The 23921-nt window shown below is 38.3% G+C and overlaps 1 protein-coding gene across 15 annotated transcripts in view; it reads right to left on the reverse strand.

The window, feature by feature from the left end:
• Positions 1-23921, reverse strand: part of abi1a (abl-interactor 1a) — a 64666-nt gene that overhangs the window by 21022 nt on the left and 19723 nt on the right. For all 15 annotated transcript variants that reach the window (XM_056249888.1, XM_056249883.1, XM_056249885.1 and 12 more), the window contains exon 3: positions 6714-6890. In XM_056249888.1, coding sequence (XP_056105863.1) covers positions 6714-6890 — 177 coding nt within the window. The remainder of the gene's footprint in view (positions 1-6713; positions 6891-23921) is intronic.

The raw sequence follows: 23921 nt of genomic DNA on the forward strand, positions 1-23921 counted from the left end.
AACAGTGGTTGTCTACACAGGAATAGGAATCGTGGCCAACCGAAACCAGCACCACAAAACCCATTGCAATTTAAAAGGGTATGTTGACCAAGTAATCAATATTCAATATGACTTAATAATAATCTTAACAATGTCAAGCTTATTAATGGCCGCGTTTCCATTACCTTTCAAAATGTTCGCGGGCGCGAACACTTGCATTTTCCTATCAACAGTGGAAACAACTTAAACTAGTCTATCATTTCTGGTCACAGAAAATAATAATGCATTATTCGCAACTACTTTTATTTGTGTAAACTCATAACAAGAAAACGTGCTTTTGTAAAATAAAATAAAACAATCAGTAGCCTAGGCTACTACGCGCTTTCATGATCTCCGTGAACTGGAGCGCGAGAACTGAAACAAAATATAGCCTATGTAGGCTAAAGCTTAAAATGTGCACTTTTAAACAAACAAACTCGAATCGAAAGCAAATACCTGATTATGTAATCCGTATGAAAGGTGGATTTCTCTCTAAAAGCGCATCTGCTTAACAGCGGAGATGGAGATATTTTTAGCCGACACTTAGAAAACAATAGTTTATTAATAAACAATTAAAATGCCTCGCTGTTTTTTCAGACGCATTTATTATCATTAGCCTATAACTCACCTATAAATCAGGCTAGATCAGACACGTACAGGCTATATGGCTCTTCTCATTCATCACTGCGGGAAAAATATAAATTCCAGGTTCTAATTTGGCCTTAGAAAACCAGTAAAATCGACATGTTTTCCATATTAATTTCTGAATATTTAAAATGTTTAATAAAGGGGCAAAAAGTCATTTAAACAAAAATCTGAAAAAGTCTGTCGATATTTACTTTTTTTGCGCAGCAGTTGGTGAAGCCAGTTCAAATTAAAATTGTGTTCAACTTTGCGTTTTAAAAAGACAACAACCGTTCATTTTTCGTTTTTCAGTTACGGGTTAAAAAAGATAGATAATAATATGCAAATCTGCAATAATGGAAACGCGACTGACAAGCAATGATAGAAATGAATGATGATGATGACTTGTTTGGTAAGCTTCTATTTTAAAAGTTTCTTTCTCTCCCCCCCAAAATTTTCACAAGTTTTGCCAGGTTTAGCCTCAGTTATGAATTAAAATGTGTTTATTGCAACTAATGTAAACTGTAGAGATGCAACCTGGTCATTAAAATAATTTCAAATGGGATTTTCTTTTCAGTTTTTTTTTCTTCGTTTGCTCCCCCGCCACTTTGGCGGCCCTCAGTTCAATGTTGGGTTCCTAAATTGGCCCTCACCTATCAAAACTTTGAGAACCCCTGCCCTAACCCCAAGCGCAGTCTCAGTAACAAAAACAATGCTAAATGCTACTAACTAGTGGTGGACCAATATGGATTTTGATGGCAGATAGCTTAGAGAGCGGGGTGGCCGATGGCCAATATAAAGCCGATTAGGGTGCAACGGATCACAGAACTCACGGATCGGATCAAATCATGGTTATTGAGTCACGGATCAGTTAATTTTTCAAATGGTGGGAGACACATATAACTTTGGTTGTGAAGTACTTAAAAGTGTTCTTTAAATAATAAACCATAGTATTTATGAGGACACTTGAAGAGACGGATATTTTGACATAATTTTGTGTGCAGGGCTCAATGCGAAGGATTTTTCCTATTGGCCCAGTGATTAAAAGTTTTACTTGCCCAGCTAAACTTTTCACTGGCCCCACCCACAAAAACTAATAAATAAATAAAATAAAATAAAATAGGCCTAGTTATTGTTTTCAGTGTTTTTGACCCATGTAAGGTTACTAGCCTAACTCATATAAACTTCAAATATTGTTAAAGACGAGTCAGTAATAAAACAACAAATAATCAAATTACGAGCAATAGCACAAATAAATACAACAGAATAATTTAAAAATATAATAAACAGTGCTTTTCACGTTGGTCTAACAGTATTTTTCAGGTATAGAAATTGAATAAAGCAACCACATGTAAAATAACACTGCATAGTCTTTATTGAATAAAGATTAATCCTCATTAAAGTTACAAAAACTATTCAGCCAAGAGCTGTGAGCAATTTTTTTTTTGTATTGTTGTTTGATTAATATTAAAAACACAGAAAGCATCAAGAATATTAGGCTGCTGTCACTTTAAGACCTAATTCATGAATTCAATAGTATAGCCTATTGTTTTTCCATTTCATTTTTCCATTGTTTATCAATGTAAACACATGCTAGACGAACGTCTTTTGCAGCGCCTAGTGCATGGCACAGCATTCTGAAAGTGCGGCACTCAAGTAAAAAAAAAAAGTTCAACTTTCAAGCGTGTCTCTAGACCTTGTGCTTTTATTCGTTCCACTGACCTGCATCTCGTGCTTGGCTCATTGTTTTTATACATGTATTTTAATAATTTTAAAGGCTATTCACTTGGGTCTATTTTTATCACCTCCCCAAAAAAAGAAAAGAAAACACTGATTACTCGATTAATCATCAAAATAATCGACCGATTACCAAAATAATCGTTAGTGAGATCACCCTAAAAATGTAAAACATAACTAAAACACATGTGTAACAATTGCTGAAATTAAATGAAAAAATTAATTACAACAAAAAAAAAACTTGATAAATACATCTCTAAAATAAACAGATTTTTGTATTTTTCACAAAAAAATAAATGGTCAAAAATATGAAAAAATTAGGGCTGTCAAATGATTAATCGTGATTAATCACATCCAAAATAAAAGTTTGTGTTTACATAATATATGTGGGTGCACTGTGTATAATTATTTTATATATATATATATATATATATATATATATATATATATATATATATATATATATATATATATATATATATATATATATATATATAAATTAGGGGTGGAACGGTACATGTATTCGTATTAGGGCTGCCCGTTTTCAAGTTTTTCATTAACCGTTAACCGAGGCCCTTAGCGGTTAATACTCGGTTAACCATAGTGTGCGCGCCGCAACCCCGAGATACAGACACACGAGAAAGGGGTAGTTCATTTTTAACACCTTTAATAACTGGTTGGACCACATTTGAAACGAAATTAATTTATAGAAATAAAACGCAGTGGTAAGGACAGAGCAGTTATGGTGTGTTCACACCGAACGCGAATTTAATTATTTGCGCGAGTGATTACATACAAAGTCAATGCAAAGACGCAAATAGACGCATCATTCGCGCCGGGCGTTGCGAATGATGCGAATTGGGCGACGCGTTTGCCGCGAATGTCTTCCGCGCAAGTTGAAAAATTTGAACTCGAGCGAATGTTCAAGCGTCTAACTAGACGCGATAGACGCGTATTTGACGCTCTATTCGCGTTCGGTGTAAACACACCATAATGATGCCCGGGTGTTGGCTGTTGAGATGGTACAACAACGAGGTTGTACTTGAAGTATATCTAAGCACTGCATTGCAATACTTGCATTTTGCCCCGTCATTCTCGATTTTAAAGCGCTCCCACGCTGTGCTTTTCTTTGCCCGCTTCATATTAGAAAACTGGTCATGACTACTTCTTGTGGACATTACAAATGTCTGGGAGCGCTCTGGCGGTCTCTTGTGGTGCAAAAATGTATTACAACTAAATTCAATGCACGCCACTGACGCCACTTAACCGAGCAAAATGTTTCACTCGGTGACGCAATTTTTAACGGTTAATCGGTTAATCGGTTAACCATGGACACCCCTAATTCGTATCGAACCGAAACGGTACGGGCGTCACGGTTCGGTGCACGAATTTACACGGAGAATACACGGTATAAAAATAAATAAAACTCGCGTGCAAATGAATTAATGTAATGCAGAACTACTGTTAGATACGCGGGTTCTTTAGGGACACATAATCTGTACCATCGGCTTAGCTCTGAACGCGCGTTCACTTCAAACGCTGGCTTTATACGCGCGTCCTATTCGCTTTGGACTAGCGTCGAACTAGACGCGAATTTGACGCTCTATTCACGTTTGGTGTGACCGCACAATGAACAGGCTGCGATGTCAAGATTGCAATGCTGGAGTGGGTGTGTGTGCGCGCGCGCGAGAGAGAGAGAGAGAGAGAGAGAGAGAGAGAGAGAGAGAGGGAGGGAGGGAGGGAGGGAGAGAGAGAGAGAGGGAGGGAGAGAGAGAGAGATAGAGAGAGAGAGGGAGAGGGAGAGGGAGAGGGAGAGGGAGAGGGAGAGGGAGAGGGAGAGGGAGAGAGGGAGAGAGAGAGAGAGAGAGAGAGAGAGAGAGAGAGAGAGAGAGAGAGAGAGAGAGAGAGAGAGAGAGAGAGAGAGGGGCGCGCGATCGAACAGTGGAAACATAAAAACATATTCCGTCATTTTGTTCATACAGATCATTAAACCTGCAAAGTGTTTACTTATATTTGTGTACACTCGCAATAAAACACAACATTGTGCTTTTGTCACACTGTAAACTCTTGTCAAACTGTAACCTACAACTGTCACCCAACCAAAATCACACACACACACACACACACACACACACACACACACACACACACACACACACACACACACACACACACACACACACACACACACACACACACACACACACACACACACACACACACACACACACACACACACACACTGTTTTAAAAGCAAACCATATTTATCCAACTCCATTTCAAAACAGTCTGTGGGTCCCATCTTTTGGACTTTCGTCATATTGCATTGGTTTTCATTTCTTGTGTGAATGTGTTTTTAATGGTAGTATTATTTTATACAGAAATCAATTATTTATAATTCAGATGAGAATAATGTTACATTGTCAATTAATAATGTTAATTAAAATTAAGGAAAACAAATATATTGATCTGAAATATAGCAAAATAATTTAAAATTAATTCAGGTACAATTACCAAACATATCGCAAGGTCTTTTTGTTTTTTTATTAATTTAATTAATAAACTAATTATATAAAACTATTGTCAGTGCACTACAAATAAACTGGTTCTATGCCTTTATTAATAAAACTTATTTAAAAAATACAATGCCTTCTGCATTTTTGTTTTGCTTTTCCCTCCATTGTACCGAAATCGTACCGAACCGTGATGTCTGAACCGAGGTATGAACCGAACCGTGACTTCTGTGTACCGTTCCACCCCTAATATAAATACACACACATGCTTGTATATATTTAAGAAATATTTTCATGTATATACTGTATATAGATTTATATATAATTTATATTATATATAAATATAAATATTTTATATATAAATAATATTTTTTTCTTAAATATACATGCATGTGTGTGTATTTATATATATATATACTAGTGCTGGGCCGTTATCGGCGTTAACGTGCTGCGTTAACGTGAGACTCTTATCGGGCGATAAAAAAAATATCGCCGTTAATCAAAGTTGGGTTGGGATCATAAATAGCCTTTTCGAATATCGTTATATTTTCGCGCAATTCTAATGTGTAGTATGACGCCGCGCCTACTGTCACAGATCGCGCAGTAGGGTATTTTCCTGTCAGGGACACAAGGTGTACTTTTACTTTGTTACGTTGGGCGACGTTCCTCTCGTTACTTTATTTTAATGCAATACGTTGTTAAATGAGTTTATTCCAAGCGCGCTGTGTCCTTTGTATGGGCATGAGCGATGCTCATTTACAAATGAATCACTCTTTTGAGTCGATTCTGTTCAAAGACTTCATCAAACAAGTTGTCAGATGATCTGTCTAAATCGGTTCGCGAATCAGTTGATCTGTTCAGTTCCTCGCGCACTGAATCGTCTGAAGCGCTTTCAATTCACACTCGGAGTCGAAACAGGAAGATTTAAGAGCATCAAGAGCGTTGGATGAAGTGGCCGATCTACAGTCTAGTCTAGTGAATGCAAATCTGCAAATGCATCATATTTTTGCCAGCGATGAAGATCTTTATTAGTTGAACATCTTCGTAAGCTGTCTGTGAATGAATGATTCCACAGGACGATACATTCGATTTAATTTCATTCAGGTAATACATTGTGTGTGTATTGCGCGTGTATTGCGCAGTGGCATAATCACACAAATAGTTTACATTGATTGAAACTAATTTGTTTAAAAATGAGGCTATTGCAGTAACAAGGCAGGTTCACATAAAATTCTTATGACATATGATGACATTATTTTTTGATCTAACGAGCATTGGCGATGCAAAAACGGACTGTCGTGCGTATTGTTTTTTTCTTCTTCCAATTAGCCTACTATGTTAAAAAAAAGGACGAAAACATGTTACTTGTTCAATTAATAAACAGTTTGTTTGATGACAAATCGCTAAAGATGAAATTGGCCTCCCTTTCTGTCATTGCGTTTTTTTTTTTTTACAATATTCGACTTTTGCTCCTCGATTGTCGAATGGCATTTTTGGCAGAAATGCACATCCCTACGCGAGGCAAACTATTCTCAAAGACTTACTTTTAGTCATTATTTGGGTAGCACACATATTCTGAATGCCTTCGGGAGAATTCAAATGAGCCATTTTAATCTAGATTAATTTCTATATTAATCTAGATTAAAAAAAATTATCTATGCCCACCTCTAATATATACACAAAATAATTATACACAGTGCACCCACATATATTGTGTAAACACAAACTTTTATTTTGGATGTGATTAATCACGATTAATCATTTGACAGCCCTAGAAAAAATACATTTTAAAAGTAAGAACCATGTGAGCAATGTATTTACCTTCACTCCATGGCCCACATCATCCAGTACTGTGAAGTCGATGGGCTTCCTGATGTACCTCACGGGCCGCTCAATGTTGGCAGGAGCGATGATCTTATGAGTCCTTGATGTGTTCTTATTTGTTGTCAGGATGCCAATCTCTCTCCGGGCGACCTTCTCTTTATGGATGTCCACCGTCTGATAAACACACAAGACAAAAACAAGATGAAAGATTGACAACAAGGTCCAGAAGCCTAGCCTATAATTTGATTACATGCTTGTCATAAAATAAAGCTGTACAGCTTTTTCTACTTACGGTACGGACTACGGAAATCATTTACACTACGGTTCAAATGTGTGGAGTAAGAATTTTTTTTAAAGAAATTTATATTTTTATTCAAGAACACGTTAAATTGATCAAAAGTGACAGTAAAGACATTTAAAATTGTACAAAATACTTTCTAAAAGTATCACTGTTTCAACAAACAGATTAAGCAGCACAACGGTCAACACTGATAATAATCAGAAATGTTTCTTGAGCAGCAAATCAGCATATTAGACTGAGTTCTGAAGGATCATATTACACTAAAGACTGGAGTAATGATGCTGAAAATTCAGCTTTGCCATCACAGGAATAAATTATATTTTCAAATAGAATTTATTTGATAATAAATACAAATTTATTATGAATATATTTACAATAAATAATAGTTTATTTATTTTGTTATTTTAAATTGCATTAATATTTCACATTATTACTGTTTTTACTGTATTTTTTGATTGAATAAATGCAACCTTGTTGAGCAGCATAAGGGAAAAAAATATTACAGACATTGAACTTTTGAATGGTGATGTACATCATTATATAATAACATTTCTTTTAAAAAGTGAATGAACCATGGTGAATGTTATTCTTCATCACAGGGGTTTTGGAGACGGGATATGACATGCCAGCCAGTCGGACCGTGTACACACATGCAGGGTAAAGTCCATAAGCTGTTAATGTGAAATTAGTGTGGTGATGCGACGGACACGGAAGGCTTTCTTCAGCGCTGTGATTCACTGCAGTGTCTGTACCCTGTTGGGCGAGACATCCTCCGGGGGTTTTAAAGAAGAAGTGAAACACTTTTGACCTTAAATAGACACTATAAAAGAGAAAAGTACCCCTAACGGTGTATAAAACACCAGGCAGCCTCTGTTTTTCAAACTAATAGGGCACAAAAACCACATGCTGTGTCTCAATTTGCCAACTAGTACACATTAAAAGTATGCCAGACATACTACAGCGTGATACTTTAGGTAATACATTTAAAAATTGGCATGAAAGCTTCAGCCTCTCAAGCCAATTTTCAACATTCAGAAGCATCTTAGAGTATGCATCATCTCACAAATACATCATTAGAAAATCCACCAGAAAAGTACATAATCCAGGCTTACTATTCTCAGTGTACAAACGCAAATGCCAAATGCGATTCAGGTTGCACTAATTCTAATTTTGCATACAGAGAGTATGAAAATTGGGACCCAAGGAGTATTTCTGTGAATGCTTTAAATACTTAAACTAAATATACTAAATACATACTTAAACTACTTTCAAACCCCTAAAAGAGTGCAACAGTGCCTGCCCACTGTTTCAGCAGCGCTGGTTCTGGAAGTATTTTTTTTCCATTCTTTTCTCCCTTAGGGATTTTAAAACAGTCTTCGTTAAAGCTTTATAGGCCGTGAACCAAGCCAACCAGCTCAAGGTGAATCATAACATTACAAAATTTGATTTGAAGCAGAAACATTTGAAAATCGGACAAAAAAATGCAATGGTTCAAGACTGTGTACTTAACAGCTTTAGTGAGTGGAAAAAAAATGACAATCCCATGAAGACTTGTGAACATAATCAAATAAAAAATAAAGAAATAGAAAATTACTCATTTGAAAATGTTGTTTATATATATATATATATATATATATATATATATATATATATATATATGTACATAAACTATGTTTCAAGCTTATTGCAATAAAATATGCAATATATACAAATATTTAAGTATTTTGAGAGCATAGGGAGATCGACTTGATTCAGTGTTTCCTTGGAGTAGGCGGAGCTTTTGGATTGTGACGACTCTCTGATTGGTGGAATTTTCTGTCCAGCGTCATGGTTAATGCAGTTTTTACTCCATGATTTCCGCTGTTAAACACGATTATTTTAAGAATAAGTTGAAATAACGCAGGCTGACAATTTCAACAGAAGCAAATTCCATTGATTAACAACCCCGTAGCTCACAGCCGGGCTGTCTTTAAAGTTTTAAACGTTATTGTTAAAAATCAATTCCATGAAGAAAATGAATGGAGTTTTTACTCCAGTTGTAATGAAATTAATTCATGAAACTTTAACCATATAATCAATATTTTAAAATGACTGAAATCTTTTAAAAATTCCTTTAAAAGAAAACTTTAGAAGTTACATCAAAATTCAGATTAATTTGTGAAAGTCTATTTTACTATACAATTTATTTAGGTGATTTGTACACACTGACTATCTGTGTGTATTTGAAAATAGTTTTTAAATTACATTAAAGGGATAGTTCACCCAAAAATGAAAATTAAGTCATTAATTACTCACCCCCATGCTGTACCAACCCCGTAAGACCTTCGTTCATCTTCGGAACACAAATGAAGATATTTTTTATTAAATCTGAGAGCTGGATCACTGCTACATAGGCTTCATAAGGGATTGAAACTTGACGGCCCAGAAAGTCAATGAAGAAAATGTTTAAATATTCCATGTGACTACAGTGGCTCAACAATAAGTTTATCAAGCGCCGAGAATACTTTTTGTGCGAAAACCCCCCAAAAATAACGACTTTATTCGACTATTCCTTTCCTTCCTTGTGGGCCTGAGACGAGAGTTGAAGAGATTTCCACGACGCATGCGCGAGAACTGAACAAGTAGTAGTAGAAGAAGAACGTCCTCTTCTCAGTTCTCGCGCATGCGTCGTGGAAATCTCTTCAACTCTCGTCTCAGGCCCACAAGGAAGAAAAGGAATAGTCGAATAAAGTCGTTATTTTCGTTTGTTTTTCCGCACAAAAAGAGAGCTGGATCACTTATTCTACTTATTCTCACTACTTATTCTCGTCGCTTGATAAACTTATAGTTGAGCCACTGTAGTCACTTGGACTATTTAAACATTTTCTTCAATGACTTTCTGAGCCGTCAAGTTTCAATCCCTTAAGAAGCCTATGGAGGAGTGACCCAGCTCTCAAATTTAATCAAAAATATCTTCATTTGTGTTCCGAAGATGAACGAAGGTCTTACGGGGTTGGAACAACATGAGGGTGAGTAATTAATGACTTAATTTTCATTTTTGGGTGAACTATCCCTTTAAATGACTAGTCGCTACTAGTCACTAATCAAAGATACCAGTCACATAACGTGATTTGAATTACTTTAGCCCTTCTTTTGATTTATAAATACTTTTTTTTTTTACCTAATTCAGTGACATTCCACATCAATGTTTTGAGTCTTTTGAGATGACTAAAAATAGTAAATTCCATTTTTAGATTGTGGAATTCTGTGTTTTCCACATTGTGGAAGTCCTAGGTCCCTGTTTTTGTTCACAAATCAGGAATTTTCCATGGACCTACTGACTATATTCTGACAAACCTCATTCTGAGAAATGCTGTCCTAAATAATATACTCTACAAAACACACAGATATTGGAAAATGGTTAATGTGATCACGTAGAGCTCTTAGAAGAATATGAGAAAATTCCCCCATGATGGAAAGAATGTCTTTATATTTTATATTTGATGAATGGCTTAAAAAGATGCATATCATGTTTTCAACTCATTCTGACTATCTACAGTTCACCCAAAGGCCAAAATCAGTGGCATAAAAAGCTGACACAATGAATGCTGGGTGTTTATCTGAACGGCTCTGCATCACTTGCACTAGTGCTGAGGTTTCAGTTCCCTATAAAGACTCGACTTTACGGATTCCTCAATTAGGCTTCATGGGCAACAAAGTTGACCAGTAACACACCATACAGCACCAATTAAAATGTTTATTGCCATCTGCTTGATCTAGTCTCTCTCTCTCTCTGGCACACGAGAGACTGGAGCAGATGCAGAAGGCCTCCTGTTGGAGATGAAAGGGCAGCAGTGTCTGCAGTGCAGAAACACAGAGGATCCCATTCATTTCTCAAAGGAGTCAGAGCAGCTCCAGCTCTTATTCAACATCAGGAAGAAGGAGTCTTGTGCATTGCGCCCTTAAAAACCTCTGAGGTTTAAATTGATCTGCTTATTACTTAGTCATCTCAAAAGACTGGTTCAATACTGGTGTAATACTACATACAGGAGCCCTTGATTTACACACACAACTGTGAAAGTCCAAAAAAAAAAAAAAAAATCACTTTAAACTAAATTATCGATATGATATGAATATGTTAGAACTGCCTTAATTCTTCATGGCATAGATTCAACAATCTGTTGAAAACATTCCTCAGATATTATGGTCCATATTGACGACAGCATCATGCAGTCGCTGCAGATTTGTTGGCTGCACATCCATGATCCATGATCTCCCACTCCACCACATCCCAAAGGTGCTCTATTGGATTGAGATCCGGTGACAGTGGAGGCCACTTGAGTATAGTGAACACATGTTCAAGAAACCAGTTTGAGATGATTTGAGCTTTGTGACATGGTGCATTATCCTTCTGGAAATAGCCATCAGAAGATGTGTACACTGTGGTCATAAAGGGATGGACATGGTTTGCAACAATACTTAGATAGGCTGTGGTATTAAAGGGCCCAAAGTGTTCCGGGAAAATATCCTCCACACCATTACACCACCACCACCAGCATCAACCGTTGAGACAAGGCAGGATTGATCCATGCATTCATGTTCAATTCTGATCCTGCCATCTGAATGTCACAGCAGAAATAGAGACTCATCAGACCAGGCAAAGTTTTTCCAATCTTCTATTGTCCAGTTTTGGTGAGCCCATTTGTACTGTGGCCTTAGTTTCCTGTTCTTATCTGACAGGAGTGGCACGTGTGTGTGTTCTGCTGCTGTAGCCCGTCTGCTTTAAGGTTAGACGTGTTGAGTGTTCAGAGATGCTCTTCTGAAGACCTTGGTTGTATGAGTGGTAATTTAATTTACTGTTGCCATTCTATCAGCTTGAACCAGTCTGGCCATTATCCTCTGACCTCTGGCACTAACAAGGCATTTTCACCCACAAAACTGCAACTCACTGAATATTTCGGTCTTTCGGACCATTCTCTGTAAACCCTAGAGAGGGTTGAGTGCAACAATCCCAGTAGATCAGCAGTTTCTGAAATACTCAGACCAGCCCGTCTGGCACCAACAACCATGCCACATTCAAAGTCACTTAAATCACATCTCTTCCCCATTCTGATGCTCAGTTTGAACTTCAGCAGATCGTATTAACCATGTCTACATGCCTAAAACAACAACTAAAAAAAAATGTAATGACAATGTTTCAAGTATTGCGTTGAAACATTGAATATTGGAAGAAAAATATAAATACTGAATTGAGGGCAGGGGTTTATTTGAATGCATCTTTGAAGGGAACAGGCTGTCTGTTTTTTTTTTTTTTTCAGATGTAAATGTGGATGGACGAAAAATAGATGTAGACTTTACAGAATTGTTGATAATGAAATCAGCAGCTCTTTTTTTTTTTTTTGGAGTAAACTGAGCTCTACATTCAGCAGTGCAGCTGGAGTTGGGGGAAGTGGGAGGGGAGCACAATCTGACTTCATCTCCTTCCTGTAAGCTGAAAAATAGATGTGCTGAAATGTGCGTTGCATATTGCACAATGTGTGTGTGTCCAACTTTATCAAAGGTCCTCAAAAAACCCAATGACGTGTTCCATTGTTTTGGAATCAAGTATTGAGAGTGTTCTCCTGATTGACAAGAGTTAGGGTTCAACGAAATGCCCGCTTGGTTTCAAACTGGGAGTATTTCAACATCCTATGATGAAGGCCAACCCTGCTGCCAAAACAGTTCAAATGCACACTCCATCACTTACACATTCATCCCTTGAGCCCCGAATGGCTTTCACACATTGCTAATCAGCATGTGGATCGAACTAATAACAAATCACAGTAGGTCATCCGAGTTTGGCAAGACTGTATCTGCTCTACAGTCTTGTGAAGCCAGGCTTATGACAATTGGCATGATGTCTGGTCCACATTGCAGCTTATTCTAGCCAATAACTACTGACTAATATATAAAACACAGTTGTTGTTTTTTTACTTTAGTTTAATGGTTGGTAAATCTGGTATCAAGTAAAACACACGACGTTGGTAAATCCAACCGTTCTCCATAGATGCATTCATTGGCCCTCAAACTCAAGCAAGAAATTTGTTGTTCATGCAAAAAATATCCATGTAAATTTTATGTTAAATTCAGTGCAACCTGACTCCCGCACACTGCATATAGCCAGTTAATCAGAATGGAGCATTCTGAGAAAGCGCTTTATATTTTCTGTGCAATAAGAATCAGACGGTATATGTCTGTGGGTGCGATGTCTGAAGCTGAGCTTATTTTTGCACACACCAGAACAGCAATAGTTTGTTGGATTCTATGCGATTTTGCTCTAAAAATCAAATTCTGAAGAAATGATTCACCTTTTTCATTGACAGAATATTTCAAGAAATTATATATGTCAAGGTTTAAATACAAGTGGCAAGAACCTCTTTAAACTAATGGGCTACACAATTTGTGGGGTAAAATTATGATTGCAATTTAAAAAACTATTCCAGCTTTGTTATTTTTATTATTTTCTATATAAGTATATAAAAAACAAAATAAAAAATATTACTATTGCAATATTTCACTGTATAATACAAATTTGAGTATTTAAGAAAAATAATAAAATTGTTTTATTTTACCCTACAACTGTAAATTTACAATACTAATATTTATAGCTGTCTTAAACCATCAAACTCTTATTTAGATGGAAAACCGTTGGGAGCCCTTAAAGCTTCTCTTTTGTTAAGGCTACGTGTTTGGCTGTACACATACATGCAGGGAGCAAACAAAAGCGTCACGAGAGATGGCTGCCTCATGTCTCAAAGCACATAACATTACAATACTAATGAACACAAACAACTTAAAGAGCTCTGACCTGTAGGGGTGCACGATTTAGAAAATGTCACGATTCGATACCGATTTTTTGTCTCAAGATTCGATTCAAAATCGATTTTCGATTCAAAAACGATTCTAGATTCAAAAAACGATTCGCAGTATATAAATGTAGTTTACTTTTTCCTATGTGATTGATTGCAGTAGACACAATTTAAAAGAAAAAAACCACAACAAATTAAATGTAGTTTGATATTACTTTATATGTTTTCATACAAAAATAAAAACTTTTGCAACTAAAAAGTGCAAAGTGCCAAGCTTTGGCCAGCTTTCAAATACATTTAATTCAAGTTTAAAATAAAACTTAAATAAAAAGCTTTTACATTTAGCTTTAAAGTGCTGTAGTCAGATAAAACAATTATGCTAAATGTGGTTTAAGGACTACTTCAGCTACCAGGCTGACTGTTGAAATGTGAACTCGACTGGGCACATTGAACTTCCTAAAAATATATACTAATGTCATAGAACCCTTGCGAAATTATTTTAAATAGATTTAAAAAAGCCACTGCTACTGGTAATATCTATGGTTAGATTGATTTGTTTAGATCCAGTGAAGTCGTTCATAGGCGTAATTTGCGGGTATCTCCAGTTAACTAGCAGAGCATTCATTTAGTTCGCTATTAAATAAGAGATCTGTTGTTTTTGAAATCAAGCTGCGCGCTCGCGTCCGCTGCTATCAGTGTCATGGATACAGTGTTCTCTGTGGCGCAGTCTTCACTCGGACACGCGCTTCAATCTATCGCCGTTGTGGAGACTCCGGTGCAATCACAAAATAAAATGCACACAAACGTGATGAACATATTGGGTTTTGATGAGAGAGAGAAAAAACTATACGAGTGCGGTTTAGAACCCGTAACCTCTGACACGCTTGGCAAAAGATCTACAGAACTCAAACATAAGATCTGCGGATCGATGCATTTATTCACGGGTTGAGCAGAGAGGCTGCACAGTTTGACCAGCGGGCGGCAAGAACTTGCAATGTAACTATTTATCAGACCGGCCCTCGCGGCCTCGAAACATTACCGGACCACCGGTAAAAGTCCTGACTCACCCGATTGCCACTCCGCCCGTGCACGCCATTAAAAAAAATATATGAATCGATTTTTGGAATTCTATGAATCGATTCTGAATCGGTAAAGATTGAATCGCGATTCAAATGTGAATCGATTTTTTTGCACACCCCTACTGACCTGTACCACCTGACTGCTGCAGATTAATTTTGCCGTTGATAGTTTTGCCATTGAAACGCATAAATTCGAGTCACGAACCTCTCAGAGTATAACGTAACTGGCTTCCATCTCTTTCAGATTACAGGAGTTGTGAACGCAGCATAAGCTCGTTGTTTTGGTTCAGGATGAACTGTAAAGGCGGCTGCTGTTTTTGTTGTGGTGCTCGCTGACTGACGTCTGTCTAACTCTGCATAGCATGAAACGAGCTGTTAAAGTGTGATGTCTGCGCGAGCAAGGTGTGTGGAGGTATGGAAATACATGTTGACAGGCAGGTAGGACACTGTACCATTGCATTCGGACTGAATGCAATGTTTGGACGAACATTTTACAGAATGTGAAGAGACTTTCAACCAACATAAAAAAAAAAATGTTTCTGGAACAAATCACGTACCCTGCCTTTAATATAGTCATGTATATTTTATTTCATTTATTAGGGGAGGGTATAAAATAATTTTGTTTAAAATATTAGTTTCTTTGAGTGTGTGTATAGTGGTTACCAACTATTTTCCAACTACCAAATATTTTTTATTTAACCCAATAAAAATGAGATGTTTACTTAAAAGAAGTTATTATTGTTCATATCAGTACATTTACCTGCTAAATATGCATTTCAGTTTAATTTCCCATTTTATAGGCCTCCGGAAAGATATCGGGACAACACCCTTGGCCTACCTCAAATTTTTAATTTGATAATGCGGCTGTGAAATTAAGTGAATTGAATAGCCCGGTACCAAACTATATTGCAATTTCGTTTTATAGCAATTGTAGAGCCCTATAATTTTGAATTCACACTGAATATCTAATGTAACGGTATGCCTCGGATCTTGAGTCGTCTTACAACAGGATGTATCAAGAATAAGATGCATCACAACTCAACAGGAAGTGACTTCACACTGAGTTCACAGGAGAATCACGTGAAAGTGTCTTCACTGTGTTATTAGTCATTAAAGTAGATCATTTCCCATTTTAAGAAACTCAATGTACACTTTCTACAGGGACGGTCCTGGAGCAATGTCTTGCTCAAGAGTATTTCAGCACCCTCAGAAGACGACAAGAAGGTGCTTACTTTGATCGCATTCAAAAACTGATCGACAGTAAAATAATGGTTCCCGCCAAACTTGCTTCTCTTGCATGTCTGAGGTCACAGAGATCACACATCTGTGTGACCGAAATAATGATACCTTTTATAAAACCCACAGCAACAACTAGTTTGCATTTAAACCGTTTTTTTTTAATATAAATATTAAAACAATGAAATATAGTCCAAGTATTTTTCAAATAAATGGTACATTAAATAAGTAACTACTGTTAAACTTTTTTATTTGAATCATTTGTAAAATGAACAGACAGTTACAAAAAAACAGAATAAAAGGTTTTAATTTAGTATATCAAATGTAAAACAAAACTACTTAACAACAGTTTTCACTGCACTTTCCCTTTTTATATAAAGTACTTTTCCTGCACTTTTCCCAGTTTTAGATAGGTTTAGGTTTAGATATTGCACATTAGTACTTTATTCCTATCATAATGTGTTCTAATAATCATTTAAAACTATTCTACGTATGGAAAGTAGCGTGTTTTTGCGTGTTAGATGAGTTATTTTGCATTAAAAAGTTGTCTTCTCATCACCATTTGAAGCATGTTCAGAGAGAGAGAGAGAGCGAGAGAGCGAGAGAGAGCGAGAGAGAGAGAGCGAGAGAGAGAGAGCGAGCGAGAGAGAAGCTGCATACATGCAAAGATGGTTCAAATGGAAAGTGATGCGCTAGGTTTAAATAGTTGTCTGTAAATGACAGAATATTTTTGGTTAAAGCACCTCTGAATAATATGAGTGTGTTGACATTAATACCTCGCTAAAAGGAGCATTCAGACCAAGAGGCACATTTCACCTGACATGCACGTAGCCATGATATTATTGCATGTATATTCACAGGAGAACACACACGCAATTATGCACAGACAGCCCTTGCGTACCGGATTGCTTCGGAACTTGGTTTTACAGAGGGGTCAATGACATTTTCGTTTAGTTTGACAGAATTTTTTTTTTTTAATCTACCAATTTCTTAGAAATGTACTATTTGTATTCATGTTGGTTTTGAAAACTTTTATACTATTTTCGAGCAAAGCTTTAATTTAAATCGTGGTATAACAATCAAGTCAAAAGTAATGAGACATTTTTGTTAAATCTTTAATATATGTGAGAGTACACATCTTTATTCTCAAAAAAAAAAAAGAAACAAGGTAATTTGAAACCAAATAATTGGAAATATATTTAGTTGCACTTTGTTTTACAGTACATAGACTTAACATGTGCTACTGTTTATTGTAGTAAGTAAACAGCACGTGTACAACAGGACTGTAAAATAAAGTGCAACCATATATTTAATATTTTTCAATGTGAAATTGTATTTCACTTACAAGCTAAATTTTGTGGAGAAACAGACAAAGAGAGAGAGGCTTTCATACTGGTCAGACAGTTTCACTTCAGCATCTGACAGGAAAAAAGAAAAAAGTCATTTCAGCAGTTTAACGAAGCGAACCCGGTGTGGCATGGCTTCCGGAAAAGCCAGCTATGCACAAACAGACAGACGTGCTGTGCATATCTGTAGCAACAGTGGCCTGTAGCACACACCCAAAACAACACACACACACTTCCACTTTATGTGGTTATGTCAATAGGATTGCCATGCCAGCATTTAATAATAGCGCAAAACCGCATGATTATTTCAGAAATGAGAAACGGACCACACCCTGATGTTCGTGTTACTAGCCAAACTTTTTTTTTTTATTCATTGTAAGAGTTAAAGTGCCACAGCAGGCTAAAAAGCTTGTGAACGAGCATTCTTAGCACATAACCAATACAATTCAGGAAAAAACTAACCACTCATGCAACAGAACATGTGTAACAGCTCTTTGCCGCATATCCAGCGCTAAACGGAAACGTTTGGTGACTAAAAGCAAGGACGCAGCTTTGTTAGTTTGGACTGCAGCTCACTAACAACATTACGAGCACAGCCGAAGGGTGAGGACAGGCGCTCCCTCCACAGATTTACGGGTGTGTTATGCTCCATCTGGCTTTGGCTTCTCTCCGACAGGGTGACCAAGAGCATCTGAGAGCAGCCATCTCTGCAGCGAGTTTGCTGTAAGCAATATAAATGAGCAACCTCTTCAAGAGTGAGCCTTTACTTTGCAAATGTTTGCAAAAATATATAAATGTATTTGGTTGTATATTACACAAAAGACTGCAATTAACCTCATGAATGACAAAGTTAAAGACTCATCTAGGTATGGGCATGATTAATCGACGATCGATTATTGATCATTAAGAATTTCGTCGATCATGTTAATTTGTTATCGATAAAACTAATATGGTTGCGTTGCGTAATGTGAGCCTTGAAGCAATGAACCGCTGGATTGCACCACTGCAGACGGGTGGAAAGTGAACGGAATAAGTTGTTTCCCGGGCTGGTCAGGTTAGCGCAGAGGTACCTGTGCATCCCGGCAACGTCAGTCCCCTCAGAGCGGGTGTTTTCGGCTCCTGGACTGAAGAGTTTGTTTACACTCGACCTCGACGCGTCCACACAAGCACGAGCGCGAAGGTGCGCGAGGCAAAAATGACGTCATTGCGGTATTCGGCGTTTTACAGGCGAGCGCGTGGAGTATAAACGCCTCGTCCATTTGCGGAGACTCACGCTGCAGAGCCAGGCAAAAGTATAAACGAGGCTTGACGGTCACCAGGTTGCGGTCGCGTCTGACCCCAGGCCCAGTCCATGTCATCAACATGCTTATCTTTCTCAACAAAAATCAGTAGACTGGTGCAGAAGTTGTATGTGAGTTACTAGATATTTTTTTTGAGGCTTTGTTAAGTAGCCTAATTTGTTGTTAGGTAGGCTAATCTCTCTCACACTCTTTCTCGACTTCGTGCCTTGGATAGTTTTGAGTTACATTGAGTATTATTATGTTTTTGGTTAAGTTATTGTTTAACATGATTTTTTTTATTATTATTTTGGAACAAACGATCGGGTCTCTGTTTGAGAACGTCAACTCGCAGCTGCAGGTTTTGTTGCTTTTTAGAGCACCGCAGCGCATATTTCAAGTTTAGCCGAATGTCCAGTTTAACTGCCACAAGTTGATTATCTTGTAATAAAGATCTCATCGAGGAAAAACACGCTGTAGTTTTGTATTTTCATTGCATTTTTAATTTATAAAAAGTTAAATAAATAGTTAATTTTAATATATAAAAAATATGAATGATTAATCGATAGTCGATCGTTAATTCTCCCGACGATCGACTAAGAAAATTTAATCGAATGCCCATCCCTAGACTCATCTACATACTGTCCAATGTACAATGGGTGCAAAATAAACTACAACTCAGTGGACAGCTTAATAGACCGGGACTACTGAAAATGGACTCTATTTGTGGACTATCTGACTCGAAATTCTCCTAGTACTATACGAGAAAATACTCTGAGAACAAGGATTTAAGCTTTCCAAACAGTGAACAGTGAAAACAAGCATACTCAACTGAAACAAATAACATCTCTTTTCTCCTGTGTGAAGCATATGGTTTATATACCCAGGTTAGAAACAATAAAGTGAATAACATTGTTGAAGGGAGGTAAACTACTTTCTTGTCGATTGCTCAACTTCACTTGAGCACTAAAATTATACTGTGCCCTCAATGACTCTCTCTTCTTCTACTTGTCAATACAGGCAGATGATTTGTGCAAAAAATTGCGTTGGAGGCTTCCACTCCTGAATCAAAACACTGTAGGTCAACATCAGGTTACGAGGATAGTCTAAACAGCACCCTATGCGAGGAACTTGTTTGTGCTTTTTCTTTGCCAAATAGTTTGAAGTCTTCACACTGGGAAACGCATTGGAGAGTTGTTGAGCTGCTCTCTGTATCTCTAGCGATTCTGAAGAGGAATAAGACGTTTCAGAGACTTGCAGGTTGTGTCGGAAGCATGGAGTTGGGAAAGGTTATACGATTGAAGTAACCCCTGCCCCCTAATGTAACCCACTTAATTGTCACAATTCACACATAATCTCATTCCCAAGTGAAACAATTTGGCCAAACTTTATTGTCAGGAAACAGAGGGAGAGGAGTTCTTCCCTACAATCTCATCTCTGGAACTCCATTTCCTGTTTGGATGAAGCTCATCTGCCAAGAGCAAACTCAGGGAGACAGTCGGGAGAGATGAAGACAGAGAGATTCCAAAATAATTTGTAGTTGATCTTGCTAACTCAAAGTGGGGGGCAAAGAACTAACTCAAAGTATTTACACTTCACATGTAACAACCAAGTATGCAGAACTTCCCAGCGGGGGCATTCTGCAGCCAAGCACCATACACTATAAACTTGCACTTTGGTGATAATGTTTAGAGATGCATCACAAAACAGAGCTTTTAGCTTATTAGAGGCTATGGACATGTTTGAGGAATGCACAAACTTTGCTGCATTGCAGACAACTCAGAACTTTGAATTCTTACTTGAAAATACTCAATGACAGACATGTTTTTGACAGACTAAAGTCTAAAGCCTAGTTCACACTACAGGATTATAAACCCGATTTAAGCCCGATTTGCAAATCGTTGAGCTCACCGACAGGTCAGGGTGTTATCGCGTGCAAATCGCGGGGGATTAGCGGACGATGGACGCTCGCCAATCTGTTAGTATGAAAGAGCCAACAACGCATCAAAGACGCTCGCTGACGCCTCGCAGACGCGTCGCCGAGCCCAGAAAAATATCTAGCATGCTAGATATCCAGAGCTGTCGCCCGACTCAACCTCAGTGATGTCATGAGCTACAGCCAATCAGAGCAAGGCATGGGTCTTCGTCTTCTTCGCTGGGTATTAGCGCGCGTGCTGTTTCGCGTCATTTCCGGTCCGTTTTATCGCGTGATTTTTTTGTGACAAAACGTGGTTTGTAGACAAGATAGAATCGTTGGGTGACAGAGTTGTTGTCAACTCGTGTAGTGCGTTACCTCCTGTTGCGGATCAATCACGTTGTGTCGTGTGGTGTGAACAGCTCAACAACTTGAACACTCCTGATTTCACAGAGAGCAAGTCATGTAGTGTGAACCGGACAGTTCAGCCCGACGTTTTAAAATCATGTAGTGTGAACTAGGCTTAACACGTTCACACCGGACGCGAATAGCGCGTCAAATTCGCGCCTACCGCGTCTAGTTTGACGCTTGACCACTTTGTGTTAATTCGTGCGTCAAGAGCGAAACTGACACGCGTAAAAACAAAAGTTTGAAGCGAAATTTACGCGCGTCAGAAGCGAAATCCGGAGGCGGCCATCTTTTTTTTAGATGTTTATCGAGCATTAGCATTAATCGAGAGAGTCACTGCTCGTATTTGCTCTGGAGAGCAGAAACAGCTGCGTAGGGTACATCATCGCTGTACTCGGATCCACCAGACCCTCCGGAGGGTTTCAGGAGTTTCACCATTTGTTCCAGGAGCTAGGTTTGGTGGACCTAACGGTGAGGACGCTGACGTGGACAGTGTAGGCCGTGTAAAGCCTCGGCCTCGAGTGGTCGCTGCCTGACGAGCCCGCACTCTACAGCCCGGCGCGAGGTTCACCCTCGCCCGCACATTTATTTGATAATAAATGGAGCCAGCCTCCAAAAGTGAAACCTGTCCTGTGATTTTTTTTATTTATTATACACTAAGTGTTTGTTGTTTTTACATTAAAGTAATAATGTTTCATATAATCTAAAATAGATATGGAATAAATAGCATTCAATACAAAATGAGTACTCTCTCTCATATATTAAAATCAAGTTTTTATGTGAAAGATTTGCTTTGTTGTGCATTAGAACCACACCAGACATTTTAGTAATATTACAAAAGAATTTATTAAAATAACAAACTTTCACTTCACCACGTGACAGCAGCAAGCAGGCTCCTGATTGGTTAACGCGGCGCGAATTGACGCAGAAGTTCAAATTTTTCAACTCGGGCGGCAGACGCGAATTCGCATCAAACGCGTGAATGCACAAATAGCACTAACTAAATCATTCAGCTCGTCTTCAAATCGTCTACCGCGCCGCGCTCTACGCCTCATTCGCGCCGCAGGAATTTTTTTACACGCGTAACGCGTCTTTGCATTGACTTAACATTGAAATCGCTTGCGCCTGACGCGCTATTCGCGTCCGGTGTGAACGCACCATTAGTCTTGTAAAGGGATGGATCAATCAAACCCAACTTTAATGAAAAACGGGAGATGATAAGTCCTGCAGAGGTTTACATGACTTTAATTCAAAACCAGGCTTCATTCACCCCAAAGGAAAGCATATTTACTCTGTCTGAATCATTCATACCCTCCTTAGGTCTATGTCTTAACTTGGACTCCATCTTCTGTTCTCAGTCTTGACTCTGAATTAACCTACTCTTGATGTTTGGACTTGGACTCAATTAAGATGGTCAGGAACACAGCATGACACAAACAAACAGCAGTCGCTTTTTTTACAGGTCCATGAACCAAAACAATGAGCTTATGCTGCGTTCACGCCATCGTAACTATAATTACGAGATGAGAACCAGTGACATTCTATCAGGAGCTGTTCACGTCCTCAGACTCAAATTTATGCGTTTCCATCTCAACACTATCAATGCCCAAATTAATCTGCAGCAGTCAGGTGGTACAAATCCGAGATCTGCAAGTTGTTTACGTTCATTATTATTGAAATGTTATGCGCTTTGAGACGTTTTGAATGAGGTGTGGATTTAAAATGCTCTGAAGGGAGGGTGGAATCTCATGCTTTCAAAGCTAGCTTGCTTTGTTAGCCTCTCTGAAATGAGTTAATAGGAGATCTGATGGGGTAACCATGAAACCATTTCTAAGCATGCTGCTTCAGAACTTCACTCAGAGCTGCCTTTAATTAGTCATCTCTGTAGTTCCTCAGATGCAACAGACGAACACAGATTTACTTGCAGCTATGAAGAGGGAAAAAAGCAAAACGAGACTCCTAGTGTGTTGCCAACTCTTTAGCTGGCCAGACAAAGCGCGGACTGTTCACAGTCTCTTAGCAGCCACTTCATGCACTGGTCTAGGTAGCAGCACTTCAGCCTCCCACGCTCAGGGTCAGTGCCGGCTCCAACAAGACAGATTCGTAATAACACAACTCAGAAGATTCAGTGTAGAGCTGCGATGAAAACAATGAACTCCAGACCTCGCATGCTGGCCCATTAGTCTGGTGCACTGATGTTCTAATTTAATTTGGCCACATGCTGGCAGTGCGGTCTGTCTAATCGGCAGCCAGAGGAAGAGGAAAGAGTGAAAAATGCTGTAAAGACGGGAACATCCTCTGTCAGCAAAGCTCTAGGTGTGCCTCAGCTGAGAGATTAGAGCCACTTTATAGCCATTAGTCACCTTCCAGTAGAACAGCGCCGTCATGACTGATCTGTGGAAATCAGCACTGAGGCTACAGGGTTACGGTTTGTTTTTGGAACTACTACAGTTTCCAGAGTGGAATGACCAATGTCAGTTTGTCTAAAATATAGGAGTGATTATCTTTAAACACTACACACAATTCAATTCCTTTCAGTCAAATGCAAAATGCAGGGACTGCACTGAGTTCTGACTGAAATTGGGTCTCTATGACAGGGGTGTCCAATTCTGCTCCTGGAGCGCCACTGTCCTGCAGAGTTTAGCTCCAACACACCTGCCTGGAAGTTTCTAGTGATCCTGAAGACCTAGATTAGCGGGTTCAGGTGTGTTTAATTAAACTCTGAAGGTGGCTCTCCAGGAACAGGATTTGACACTACTGAACTATGATGTTGACAGGTTTTGAGCTGCACATGAGCTGCCAGTTGATGTAGTGTG

Source organism: Rhinichthys klamathensis, unplaced genomic scaffold, assembly GCF_029890125.1.
Source record: "Rhinichthys klamathensis goyatoka isolate OS25496 unplaced genomic scaffold, OSU_Roscu_1.1 h1tg000064l_1, whole genome shotgun sequence".
NCBI classification, from domain to species: domain Eukaryota; kingdom Metazoa; phylum Chordata; class Actinopteri; order Cypriniformes; family Leuciscidae; genus Rhinichthys; species Rhinichthys klamathensis.